The sequence below is a fragment of the Dysidea avara genome, chromosome 1 (genome assembly GCF_963678975.1).
Source record: "Dysidea avara chromosome 1, odDysAvar1.4, whole genome shotgun sequence".
Lineage (NCBI taxonomy): Eukaryota > Metazoa > Porifera > Demospongiae > Dictyoceratida > Dysideidae > Dysidea > Dysidea avara.
The window spans coordinates 22,809,005-22,823,039 of NC_089272.1; the positions used below are offsets into that span (position 1 = coordinate 22,809,005).

A 14,035-nucleotide genomic window follows, 5' to 3' on the forward strand; every position below is an offset into this window, starting at 1 on the left:
ATCTACTTGGATATTGATTAGATTATGGATAGCAACATGAACACAAATATATGGAACAAAACATTTGATAAGTACATTTAGGAAGGGTCAACAACTCTGGTTCCTGTTGCTATCACATGTGGTGCACCTCGGCAGAGTCAGAGTTGTTCAGTCTTTCAAAAATTTCTCCAACATAAAACATTCCATTATTGCATACACAAATCCAAAGTCTCTTTAAATTCAACCAATCCTTGGATGGAGCATGTCTCTTAGACTGTTAAAGTTTATAAGTGCAGAAGTGGGTGAGAACACATACAGTTGTAGGAAGGTCCAACACATCTAACCCTGGCATGTTTGGCTATAGCCTGCATGGAGACAGTACTGCTGTGTAAAAGAGGAGAATGTATGGCAGGATTGTTGAAGAGGGACACACTTAAAAATTTTACTCATTAATTTTGTTATGACATCAGTAGCACCAGACACTCTAAACATACGCACACATCTTCTGCCCTTAAATCAATGAGAGCAATAAATTAATGGATATAAATTATATGTTACACACTATACAATACTAGCAACACACATATACGTTCCCTGTATTAAATGAACAAAACTATTAGCCACATATAAAATGGTACAATTAAGGTCTACATTTACTTGTGGCAGTTATTATTTTGGTACGGGACCGTGTTATTCCACACATGGCAACAGAGATCAGTGGGAATGATGATGGTTGCATTACTACAATATGCGATTCTGCCATTATGATAATATCTTGCCATGTTCCCAGCATTCCTTCCTTACTAATGTTCTTTGATTTATCCACATGTACTAATACATTGTTCTCCAATATAACTACACGAGAATATCCTTTAGACACTGTTTGTTTCATTTCAGAAGAATCCGATACAACAACAACTGGGGCATCAGGTCCTATATACTTGTCAGCTTGTTTAATGGCACACTCGACAGCAAATCTGACACCAGATAATGAATTCTGAACTCGAGCCGCTTTTTCTTTAATATCACTACCACTGAATTGTCCTGTTCTTAAATGTACAGCAACATATTTCTTACCATACAGATTTAAATTGTTCCGCACCTCATTGGCAAACACCTGTAGTTCCCTGGTGAACTTGAACAGGAACTTATAAGATAGTGATTCCACTATGGGATAGTTGCGTACATCAAACATGTTAGTGACATTAAATGTACTTAATTTTGGGTTGTGTAGATTATCTATTATTCTACAAAGTGTGGATACTAATTTTTCAATTGGGTTATAGTGCACTTGTACATGTGAAGTAGTTCCAACCAGTGTGTCAATAAAATCATCAATTAAGTATTTGTATCTCTCGTCTACTAAATGAAGTCTTTTAATGAGGCCAAGATCTTTAAAAGATTCAGTCAATTTTAAGGAGTAGTCGCGATATTGCCAGTCAACTTTATTTGGTAATAAATACACATTTTCAGCTGAGGGGTGATCCCATCTAAATAACAATACTCGGTTAGTGAGGATTGCAAATGTCAGGGTTGCCATAAAGCCTCGGAATCGAGTACCTAGTCCCCCACATTCGTAAGTCTCAGCACAGTACCAAGTTAGTGTTCGGACATTGTTTAACTGTCCACTTTGTAATAGCTGTATCCCTTCATTATGAAATAAAGCATACTCTGGCAAAAGAGCATTAAATGTATTCACAACTTTCTGATCTTTCACATCATACTTAGGTTCTTCACAATTCAGATCACCACCAGGCAAGGGTTCCAGGTTACTTGGGGATGGTAGAAAATTTTTATCATCAGATTTATCCAAGGATTTATCAGAAGACAACAGTTTCTGCTGATCAACTGGTAGTAAGCCAAGTATCTGTTTTAATCTCTCTTGTGATCTATTAGCTCTGCCAATTAGTCCTTGTGTACGGGCATGTGTCAATACCCCACTGGTGATCATGTACCTACAGTACCAGTAAAGTGTTGCCAGCACCACAACTATCAGTGTCAACTGACCAACTAGTGTTAACACTCGGAGAATCTCGCGGAGAATACTCATTGTCTTGACGAAACAATGGACAGGGTGTACTTCATAAATAGAAAACGTCTTGTGTATGCAGTAAAGACATTATAATAGATAATCGTAGCAGTACCAGAAAAACACGTACGAATCTTTGGGTCCACTCGGTCTTATCTCATAGTCTACGAGATAAGGTAAGTAAGGGGGTTTCCGGACAGCTGCGTATTCCGGACACTTCGTTTATAATCCGCTACTGAAGGATGGAATGGAAACCAATCAGGCTATGGTTTGAGTACCTAAGTACTCCACTTGTGCGCTATAAAATACCAAAGTTTTATCTCGATAGCTTCAAGGATTACTGAGATTCGTCACGATTTGCTTGCGCATGTAGAATATTTTGTGTAAAAAACTTTCTATACGCGTGTTAATGTTCTATACCATAATTTTTATGCGTAATTTTTATGCGTATTTTGTACCGTACGCGGGATGCAATTTATTCACATCATCTGATGCCCCGTATACGGAAACTCGTGTATTTATCGTGCTATAGCGCCTGCGATTTTATTTCTCATTGTGGTTTTGCACCTGGTTTCTGGGCTGCCCGCTGTTTTGATATGGAGTTGTCAGTTGAAACAGAGAAACCACCCTGGGCTAGGCAATTGAAAAGACGCGGTTTTTATTTTGAAGGACTAGTGGACAGTGATGATGTGGAGACCCTACTTGAAGGACACAGAAGAGACACTGTGACCTCGTACGGGACAAGAACAAGCAGCAAGGTGACAGCTGATGATGGGACTGGTGATAAACAAGTAGCCCAAAACCTGCAGGTACTATTACATTAGTCACTTATCTGTGGCCTAAGTTATAAGCAATCTGTGTTTTAGGGAAAAGTTGTAAAGTTGTTTTGGAGTCACACTGTTGGTCATTACACTGTTAATTGGGACAGTACACCATTTAGCATAGGTGAAAAGCGCTTGTTGCACTGTCAGTATGGAAAGCAGTACTTTAAGCCTCACCAGCCAACAACTGATCGCATTAAGCTGCAGAGCACAAGAAAGATAGGGTGCAGTGCCAGTTTACATATTAGAAAGTTTATCTTTTATCCAGAATACAGTGTGCACTCTGAACTGTCTTCTAAAAGCTAAGAAACAGGAGCGAAAAGTCAAGGAAGCTGCCCTCCAACAGTTGAAAGATAAGCTAACTAACTCAGCTTCAGAAGTGCGTACAATTGACAAATACTTTGTTAGTTTACCTGCAAGTGAAGCCCACCATGACACACACCCCACAGGTGCATCTGTTGCATTTTCTCAGAAAGTTAATCCTTTGTTGATTCAGAAGATTCATGAACTTGTGTTGGCTGGTGTCTCAGAGCCAATTGAAATGAAGCGCCACTTAAAGCATCATGTTTTACACTACTTGAGCAAAAGTGGAACCCCAGATCCCAATGACCGTGCGTATTACCCTACTCTTGATGACATAAGGAATCATATGAATCAAGCGCAAAAGACCCTGAAACTGTCTTTAGTTGATCAAGAAAATGTTTCCATGAAAACTGCACCTGAAACGAAAATACATTTTCAACCATTCACCAAACCTATCGACAATGAGAATTCAAATGGGACTGAACTACTGTGGGTTCACCAAGAACCGTGGCAACAGGACTTATTGATAAAGTATGGCAATACAGTTAGCATGATCGATGCCACATACAAGTCTACCAAATATGATTTACCTTTGTTCTTTATAACAGTGCATACAAACACTGGCTACTGTGTTGTAGCAGAGTTTATTGTCCAAGGTGAAACAAAAGAAAGCATACAGAATGCTCTTTCTATCATCAAATCCTGGAATCCTCGGTGGGCTCCAAAGTGCTTCATGACAGATTACAGTGAAGCTGAAATTTCCGCCTTAGAAGCTGCATTTCCAGATACTGTTGTGTATCTATGTGATTTTCATAGGGAGCAAGCCTGGGAAAGATGGGTCAAAGCCAGTAAGCATGGACTAAGCAATTCTGAAGCAGACATCCTATTGGACCATTTCAGGGCAATAGCTTGGGCACCTTCTGTTAACCCTGAAGAATTTGAAGAAGGGAACAATTTCTCAAGGTATCATCACTATGACTCAGCCGTAGCAGTTTTAAAAGCTACAAATTTGTGGAATCGCAATAGCAATGTCCATCAGTGGTTGACTACGACATGGCTGAATATCTCTGAGGTATGTCACATATATGTAGTCACCATTTCCGTTTCATATAGCTGCATGACTTTCACATCTATATAGTCACAATATGCTGACGTATTGTTAAGTATGTTTTGTGATTTTTAGAAATGGGCACTAGCGTACAGAGATGACACCTATCATGCTGCTGTTAACCCAAATAATGGAGCAGAGGCAATGAATAAGTTGCTGAAATACAAGTTTCTTCCAAGACAGAAAACCCTGACTTTGTCGTTTTTGGTCATTAAGCTAATTGAGGAGTTTATACCTGCACTGCATTACAAATATGTGTTTCAGAACTTTAAGCAAACAACTTTGTACAGAGCATATAATCCGGCTGTAGTTCCACCATACCTTCAATCCAAGCCAAAGTCAACCATCTTGCACTGCCTCCATCGCAAATCAAAGAGTCTGAAGTACAGTGATTCTGATGTAAAGGAAGTTGATATGGTTAGAGGAATATTTGAAGTAAAGGGAAAGAACACAGATCACACAATAGAATTTTCAGTACCATCAAGTACGTGCAAAGATTGGATAGCTTACCATATTCCTTGGAAACATTTCTTTGCTATATTCAATGTGAAAGAAAGCTGGAACTGGGACAGGTTGCCTCAATCATATCTGGAATCTGCATACTTGAAGATTGATACCGATGCTATAGCTTCACATCTAAACTCCACAGGCACCACACCCTTGGATTCTGAAATACCACCACAAGAACCAGATGAATCAGATTTAGTTGGATACACAGATGGTGGGGCTGATGACTCTATACCTAATACTACCACTACTGAAGTGTTTGAAGCATTGCCCTCTGCTAAGGTATTGCATATGATTGGGAGAAAAGTGCTTGGGTTTAGTCAAAATGTATAAGAAAAATTTGCATGGCTTACTAAAGCCATGAAAGTTTTCAAGTCGGGCTTTGTCATTTACAGAATATACTCATTACCATTTTAGTGTTCTTTTGTATTAAGTTATTTGGTAGTGTTTGTCTCTAATCATGGTATTTTTATTTTCCACAGAAAAGTAGGCATTTGAAACAAATGGTTACAAACATGAGAGTTACCCTGGAATGCTTTAAAACTGTAACCTACAATATCGATAGCAATGTTAGCTTTGACGTCCTGGAAGGTATCCAACATAAGTTATCCAGTCTATTGCAAGAGTTTCAAGAACAACTACCACAATCCCATGGACTGTTAATAAGACCACAAATAAGGAAGCAGATGAAAAAATCCTTTAGGAGAAAAGTTTCATTGAAGAGACTAACCCAGCTGCCTAAGTGTACTACAAAAAGGAAAAAGAATGATTCAAGGTTTCGTGGCAGAGTTGGCAGGAAAGCAAGCATGTTAAGAAAGGTATGTGTGTGTGACATTTGTATAATTGTATTAGATACGTACATTTAATAGGCTTTTAATCAAGATAAAGATCATCATACTGCTACTAGGACAGCTCAAAACAAGAACGGCTCAGGTATCGTGCATGCTATCTTGCACGTATGTAGTAAAGGATTTACATGATTCTGTATATAGGCAAGAGAAAGAGAAAACAACGTTGTGGAACATGTGGTGCGTGCTCTAAAGATGACTGTGCAGAGTGTGTCAACTGCAAAGACATGGTGGTACTGGTAAAAAGAAGAAGTGTTGTGTGCAACGACAGTGTAAAAACATACAGACAAAGGGAGAAAAATCCAGGCCTCAGGTGCTTCATGTTTCTGATGTTGGATGTGTGGTAACAGTGTTCACAATTGTAGATCCCACCCAGTAGTGATACCACAGTTGCTCAATGTCAGACAGTGTCAGTGGATGAGATGCAGCAGGTAATTTTGCACATCAGCAAATTTGCCTTCATGTGGTGTATCTGTGACAGGGGCTTCAGCAGATGTGTCCCAAGTACTTGGCACCACCTGGAGTTTCTATTCCTGCTAAGTATGTTCAAGTATTTCCAGAGTATCAGCAAATGGCTGTGACAGTCAATCAGTACAATCGTACAATACATTGTGTTGCCCCAGACGGTAATTGTTTGTTTAGAGCATTGGCTCATCAGGCTTTTGGTGATCAGATCTACCATGCTCAAATGCGTAAGGCACTGGTCACACTGATCAGTGACAATTTGGAGATATACAAGCCCCTGTATATGGGAAGAAGAAATGGATTTGAGGAGCATGTTGACAGGATGTCTAAGGATGGAATATGGGGTACACAGTTGGAAATACAAGCGGCGTCTGATTGTCTAGGTGTACCCGTGTATGAGTTAATGTACTGCTCTGCCACAAGTAGCCACAAATGGATCACCTTTAAGCCGTGTCATGTGTTGATTACCCATGACGTGATACCACAGCCACATTTTCCATTTAAAGTACATCACATTGAACTGCTTCATAATGGATATCACTATGACAGTATCACATCCAGTAATCATTGCAAGTTACAAGCACCCCATCTGAGTCGTGTAGAGGATCAACAAATAATATGCATTTAGGTGTACTTGTTTTATTGTGGTGTTACCCACAAGCTGCCATTCATGATTGTTGTGTGGTTAATTACAGTGGTCATAGCAATGTGAAGTGGTTTGAACTTTGAATGCTGTATTATTCATGAAGTGGGTGGGAGGCTTTTTGGAGGACTACACTAAAAATAAGTTAATCCATATTTGCAAAAGTTCAAGTGGTAGCTATGGGCAAGTAGTATATTTAATGTGTGCTCTAATTGGACTTTTGGTTCTATTAGTAACATCAAGAGTTCATAATATATATAAGGAACTCTTCCTTATATATATTATGCGCACGGTTCATACGACTCGGAAGCTTTAGTGATGGGTAACATTTGGAACGAACGACTGATTATTGTTAATCCTTTCCTTTTGCTTTACTTGGTGGAGTGTCAAGGGGGTGTCACGTCGGCTTACGCTGTAGGTAGATCTGCGACCGCGGTCAAAGTCTTGACCGGGGATAATTTCACCTTGACCCTTGACTTGCAGCGTTTATCGTCTTTGACCTGTGACTTGAGCGTTTCTTGTCGAACTTTTTACCTCCACTTATTTCTCTATTTTCCTATACGCACCTGCGCTTGTAACCTAGTATAATATTTTCTTAGTGCGTGCTACCAGCAGCTGTGAGAGAAAAATCATTATAATTACGGCGAAATGCCTGTTGGAGCTTTAAAACATCTTCTTGGAGATCCTTACTTCTTGTAAGTTACGTATAATTCCGTAAACTTGATAATAGCTACTTATAGTTTTCGATTGTGTGTTTCGAACCTTCTGTATCGTCTTGACCCTTGACCCACTGTAAGAGCTATTTTGTGGCCTTGACCGTTGACTTAGAGTTTGACCGCGGTCGCAGATCTACCTACAGCAAGAGCCTGAGTGACACCCCCTTGAGTGTCATGTAGTGTGGAAGGATTTGTGGGGAACCCTCAGCTGTCGTTATTGAAGAAATCTGATCTGGTTCAATTAGTAAACCATTATAAATTAGAAATTGCCACCGACGCTCGGAAGGCAGATATTAAACCATAGATACTCCGCAAAACCATAGATCTTATGTATATAATATCTATGACAAAACCAACAACGAGAAATAAAATCGCAGGCGCTATAGCACGATAAATATCCGAGTTTCCGTATACGGGGCATCAGATGATGTGAATAAATTGCATCCCCATACCATACGCGTACGGTACGATTTTCCGTACCATACGCGTACGGTATAGACATACGCGTATGGTACGTACCATATGCGTATTATGCCTTTTCTCAGTATCTTCTAGCCTTGCCATCACCTAGCTACAATGGGCTGTCTTTACAAGTATTTCTAGCTGAGCAAACTTAGAACACAACACAATAATCTGCTTACTACTGAGCTGTAACTATAAATTTATTCATCAGCACACACATGCATTTTATCCTAGCTTGCCATGCCCATGCAATACTCACTATAGTCCTATACTAATGTACCTAAATCTTATGTACATGATCTCACTCTGTCTGCAGAACTTCACATAAATGGTACTGTGCATGTATACTACTTTATACATTAGCTATCAGAAGCATGCAGATGGTCTTATATAATATACTCAATTATAAGTTTGGATAACTGACAATTTACAACAGAATTGGGTAAATAAGCAAGGAGAGCAATTACAACATGTATGGTAGGTAGCTAGTAAGTTCTAACTGAATTATACATAATTATACTGCTTGTGCAAAGCTAATAACTGGAAAAATGAACTTCGTAAGTGTCATCAGTTGTGCAACATGGCTCCTCACTGTATTTGCATTTTTATATACTATATGTACACTCTTCTTCTTTTGAGGATCCAATTTCTTGTTTACTTACTTTTCTTGTTTATATATAGCAAAAAGATATAACTGTAGAGAAAGTAATGTTTTTAGTTTGCAAATCTGCATGGCTGTAGCTTATAGCAATATTAGACATGCTATACTATAAGACCGATGTATACCTCCCTCAATGTTATTGTATCAGCATTCTCCAGGTCTTCCTCTGTTTGAGCAATCATTATACATTGTACTTCTCGAGCTCATCTGATTAAAATTGTCTGCTCAACTGTGACACACCTTTAGTGCCACCAGGCATAAATATCCATTTTTAAGTGGAAGCTAGTGTACTAACAAATTAAAGGTAAACAATAGATTATATGTAGCAACAATAGAATAAAATATTTAATAAAATAATATATATATGCCTGAAAAAATTGGCTCCATTTGCCAATGGATGCAAATCATTTAATATGGTTGCTATGTTGTAACCAATCAGAATGTAGTATATAGATAATTATATCAAAATCTTATGTTTATATTTAGCTACAATGCTACCTCTACTGGCTTAGCGTTTATATCACTATGCATTCCAGTTATATTCATTGAAAAATCGTGAATATCAATATGCTGGCACAATTCTACAGCCTAAAAGAAATCAATGTCTTTTGCCCTAAATAATGCTTTAGAAGATCAAACTTCAATTTCAGTTTCTGAGTAAGACAAGGAGCATACTGCTCTTGTTTTATGTTGAAGGGATAATTGGGCACCTTTAAACCCAAACACATGCATTTTTACAAAGTATATACAAGTATAGAGAAACCCCTAGTAGAGTTTTGGGTAATATCGCTCTATATAGCTTTTAATTATTGTACTAATCTTTGACTATCTTCAGGAGTATTTGTAAACACATAAATATTATGTATGGGTATTGTTCTAATTGTAGGGAAGTGTAGGCAGACCATTTATAGGCAAAACAGACTACTGTATATAATATTATTAATCAATAACTGAAAGTACACAATAACAACTAACTCTTACAACGACAGTACACAATATTAATGTTACAGGTATGCATAAATTACATTATATTACATCATGTCACATCATTACATTACATCATTAACTCTATTATAGATATGAAGGAGGATTAGCATTTGTAATAATGGCCTATAGTTTTTGAATTTTCATTGTATCAACAATGGATCATGAATCCAATAAGAAGCAATATATGTGTAGCAATTGCAGCCACAATGTACTGTGTGGAAGAAAAAACAAAAATTAAAATTTACCATATGTTGTCAGTGTGTGCAGTTGCTATGCAACAACTAGATAATTTGTGACCAGATTTGCAAAAAGGTACCTTTTTCACAGACAAAATTTGACCCATGCATATTTTGAAATTTGGGGTTTCGTAAGTTTTAGAACATATACCTTATAATTGCCTGCATGCAATTATCCATGAGTGTACAACTGTACAGTAGCTACTAGCATCTATCTGCATTTTGATACTAAGAGCAAGTTTATCAGTGTAAGGAGTCAAGTGTTACACCATTTTGTTTGCTGGTATGTAAAATGTGTGGAAAAAGTACCTTTTCACAAATCTGGTCATTTTAACTCAACTATTCTAAAGAACATATACATGCAGTATACCAGCTTGTGTACTTTCAAATCGATTACACTGTGGATAAATGAAGTCATTTATTATAAAAATGCAAGATGGAAATCCATGACAAATAAGGCAGTAGACAGCGGGACGAGGCAATAAATCAATATGTACAAAAGTCAGAAGACATCAAGAAAATAATCCACAGGTGCTTATACATGCATAAACCATCATAATTATATGAGTGATGGCTCTATTGCATGTATTTTGTGGAACTGTCAGATACTTTGATGAAATGAAATGTTAAACAGACGAGATACATTGTTATAGCTAGATATACACCAATGACTACGTATAAATTAAGACATATTATATTTAATCCCCTTCCTTTGATTTATACTTTTTCAGACTTATACTGTATGCAGCTAGGTGTTATCATGTTTTTCGTAAAGCTTCCAACCCAGATGATTGACCTTTATTAGTTTTGACAATGTAGAATTTCATCAGATCCTACCAGATCAGCAGGACTTAACGCAATTCAAGACTGGATCTGCCAACAGTGTGATGAATTCATGATTGTTTTTATCATATATTGTCCTAAATCAAGATGTCAGTTTCATCACTTATATATAGTCATGCGAGATATCATGTTATTCTTTTATTTTAAGGAATGCTTTATTTTAAATAGGTTTGCATCATGCAGTAAAGTAAATTATATCTTAATCGCAGTAAAGCTAAATTGATCTTAGCTCTAGAGAATAGAATAGCTATAATCAGATCAACTTACCCTGCCATTCACTAGAATTGACACATATAAATTCAGCTTTTTTCCTTCCACTGCTATATGGAACAACTTGCAACCAGAGACTTTTGAAGCTTCATCTATCACCGTGTTTAACAACCTTATAAATGAACTGTAAAATTGTAATTAGTTAGCTGTAGCTATATATTTTGATTTGTATATTGCATTTATACTCGCTGTGCGAGGTCTTGCAATTATATAATAATAATAAAATATATGATTGCTCTATTAGAGTATCTCGATCTTCACTGAACAGAAAGACTAGCTCCTCCCCCCTCCCTGGCTTCCCCGAACAGAAATGAAAGCAGAGTGCCATCAGGCGTAGTCAATAGGTACGGCAGTGCAAAAACCTTCTGCTTGATATTATACGCATACCAGCTAGGTTAGCTATACTCAGATGGTACGATTTTCCGTACCATATATATACGCGTATGGTTGTACCGTACGCGTATACGCATATGGTACCATACGCGAATGGTACAAAATACGCATATGGTATAGAACATTAACAGTAGATTGAGGACATCGTTCGTAATTCTAAGCGACCATATGCACCACAAATTGTCAATCACACTATACAGTGAACGGATATACGGTTTAGAGATAGTACAACTGGATTCCAAGCCCATTACCTGCGTCGTGTCAACTTGAATGCGAAATCAACACAACCAGCAGCCCGGAGAAGCCTGCAGCAAGGATCCGCTGGACCACATTGCTAAAGTATGCTGTTTGAGTGTTCAGATAAGGGCTGGTACAGATTTCCAGGCAGTAGATCAAACGTCGCATCTTTGAAAGCGTTGTAAGACAACTGCAAGGTCCGGAGCAGCATAACACAATTCTGCTGCTAAAAAAAATCGCTGCCATAAACAAAGTAACCAGCCAAACAGAACGCTATCAGCCTCTGCTGGGCCACGGCACTCAGTGGAGTGCAGCAATTCCCATAGCAATGCCAGGTACGCCTACTTTTACCGGTGTCCGGAAACCCCAGCCACATAAATTTTTAGCATTTTCTCAAATTGCAAGTTTAGACCGTTCTTTCTCCTAGCACCCTATACTTTACCACTTACAATTTATACCACTGATAGCCTAGTTCATTGGCTACAATTCGGCATCAAGCATGTTAGAATCCGTTCTTCTCTCAAGGAGAAATAAACGATTTTCTAATACATGTACAAACTTTGTCCGGAAACGCCCGCCCCTACCTTAGTCTATGTAACAGCATACACAATTTTCCTCCTGAACCAATTGCACTTTAATATTCAGTATTAAGTATAAGTCCAATATTTACTACCAAGGGATTTGGGAAGAGACCACCTGTCCGTATCGTCGCTAAAACTTTTCGCGAAAATTAATTATGATCCTGCATGGCTATGCAGTAGCTATAGCTAGCCTTGTTGTAAGCTAATGGAGCATGTTTTGTACTCAGTGACACTTCAATAACGAATCACCTTATACTCAATGCCAATCCTGAGTGATCAGCAGTATGGAAGGACATTAATGTGAAATGCAGCTAATTGTGTGTAGCTAGTAGAGGATGTTCAGAGAGCACTTGACCATAGACTTGACCAACAAAAACAGGTAGCTATATAGACCTTAATTATTAAGGCTTGACTTCCAAAAAGCGTTTAACACAGTTCCTCATCAAAGATTACTATATAAACTAAAGATTTATGGTATTGGTGGCCAATTGCAGGTGCTTGAAGATATCACTCTGGTTAACAAACAGATTACAACGTGTTATACTGTTGATGGCACTGCATCTAAGTAAGTGGGAGTCTGGAGTTCCTCAGTCCTCTGCTTACATGAATGGCATTGGATTTGGTGTTTCTTCAACATTGAGATTGTTTGCAGATGACTGTATTCTGTACTGTGTGACTGATTCCCCAAGAGGTACCAAGATATTACAGCAAGGCCTTAATCTAATTATAGAATGGTGCAAACGCTGACAAAGGAGATTGAATGTAGACAAATGCACTTTTTGTGCTAGCTATACTGGGTTCCAATACTGATGTACTGACATGGTTAATAAATTAGGCAGCATTGGCATTATGCTTTTGTTACGAAGATAGATGGATGACCTTTTATTACCTTCCATTTACAGCATCAGCACAACTCTCGACTGTATAGAGCTATGGGCCTGGGGCCAACTGAATTTTTAAAGAAAGTTAAAGGTCTCTAAAATTCAATTCTACCATCAAAACATGTTAGCCAGAGGATGGTCACGAAATTGAGGTTTATGACCCTTGATCATAGGCCCAGAAAAAGAATGTGAAAATGTGTAGATTTCCAGTGGACCACCATTATTGACTGATCAATACTGTGTATAGCATTTAGAGTAGAGATACACATGAAAATTTAATCAGTCTTCACTGCAAAAAAATGAAGTGTGCTTTGCACACAAAAATGGGGCACATTTTGGTTAAAATTGAACAATAAATATTAATATTGAATATCAAATAGCTATCAAATAGTAAATATCAAATAACAAATTGTTCAACATCACATATTAAATGTAGTACAAAATCAAACATATATTATTTTTGAAACAAATGGCCTACCATACGGTGTCACAGGGCACACGTTATCTTTTAGAGTGTTAATAATAGATAGCTACCAGTAGTACAAAAATCCCAGGAAATGGGTTTAATAAAATTTCACTTATGTGATTCTGCCATTATGACATCTTGCCGTGTTCCCAGCATTCCTTACTGACATTCTTTGATAATTCACATGACTGTACTAATACATTGTTCTCCAATATAACACCACAATATAACAGTGTATAATACAGACAGTGTATATACCTTCACATATACATGTGGTAACCAGAGTAGCTATCCTGTGTTTACCAATGTGTATACCATGTATCCTTTTAGAAAAAAGATGCTATGTTCATTGGTTTGGTGTCTCCAGTGCACTGGCACTCAGCTCTGTTCATATCAATGCAGCACTGCAATAGATATACGCGTATACCTGTATACCCTGGATACATGGAAGTACTCAAGGACACTTGGTCCTATATCATGCCACTACTGATCCAGTCACCATGAAAAATATGGACAAGTCGTGCATTCCAACTGTCAGACTTGAAAGTGAATTGGCCATCAAGCTCACTTTCACCTATTTTCAGCACGTTACAGTGTTA

At 37.9% G+C, this 14,035-nt stretch overlaps 2 protein-coding genes across 3 annotated transcripts; one reads left to right on the forward strand and one right to left on the reverse strand.

Moving 5' to 3' along the window:
• Window positions 1-495: 495 nt before the first annotated feature.
• LOC136259643 (uncharacterized) lies at window positions 496-2,390 on the reverse strand. The gene is made up of 2 exons (XM_066053130.1): window positions 1,987-2,390; window positions 496-1,934 (listed from the first exon to the last, which is right to left on the reverse strand). The coding sequence occupies exon 2, from the start codon at window positions 1,928-1,930 to the stop codon at window positions 620-622; it is 1,311 nt and encodes a 436-aa protein (XP_065909202.1). The 5' UTR covers window positions 1,931-1,934; window positions 1,987-2,390; the 3' UTR covers window positions 496-619.
• On the forward strand, window positions 1,696-6,790 carry LOC136259628 (uncharacterized). Of its 2 annotated transcripts, XM_066053114.1 has the most exons (9): window positions 1,696-1,833; window positions 1,889-2,817; window positions 2,875-4,204; window positions 4,316-5,029; window positions 5,230-5,565; window positions 5,617-5,680; window positions 5,740-5,908; window positions 5,961-6,026; window positions 6,077-6,790. In XM_066053114.1, exons 3-9 carry the CDS (start codon window positions 3,371-3,373, stop codon window positions 6,174-6,176), a joined length of 2,283 nt encoding a protein of 760 aa, XP_065909186.1. In that variant the 5' UTR covers window positions 1,696-1,833; window positions 1,889-2,817; window positions 2,875-3,370; the 3' UTR covers window positions 6,177-6,790. The 2 variants fall into 2 exon arrangements, with proteins under 2 accessions (XP_065909186.1, XP_065909193.1); XM_066053121.1 differs by having other exon boundaries at window positions 1,717-2,817.
• Window positions 6,791-14,035: the final 7,245 nt, after the last annotated feature.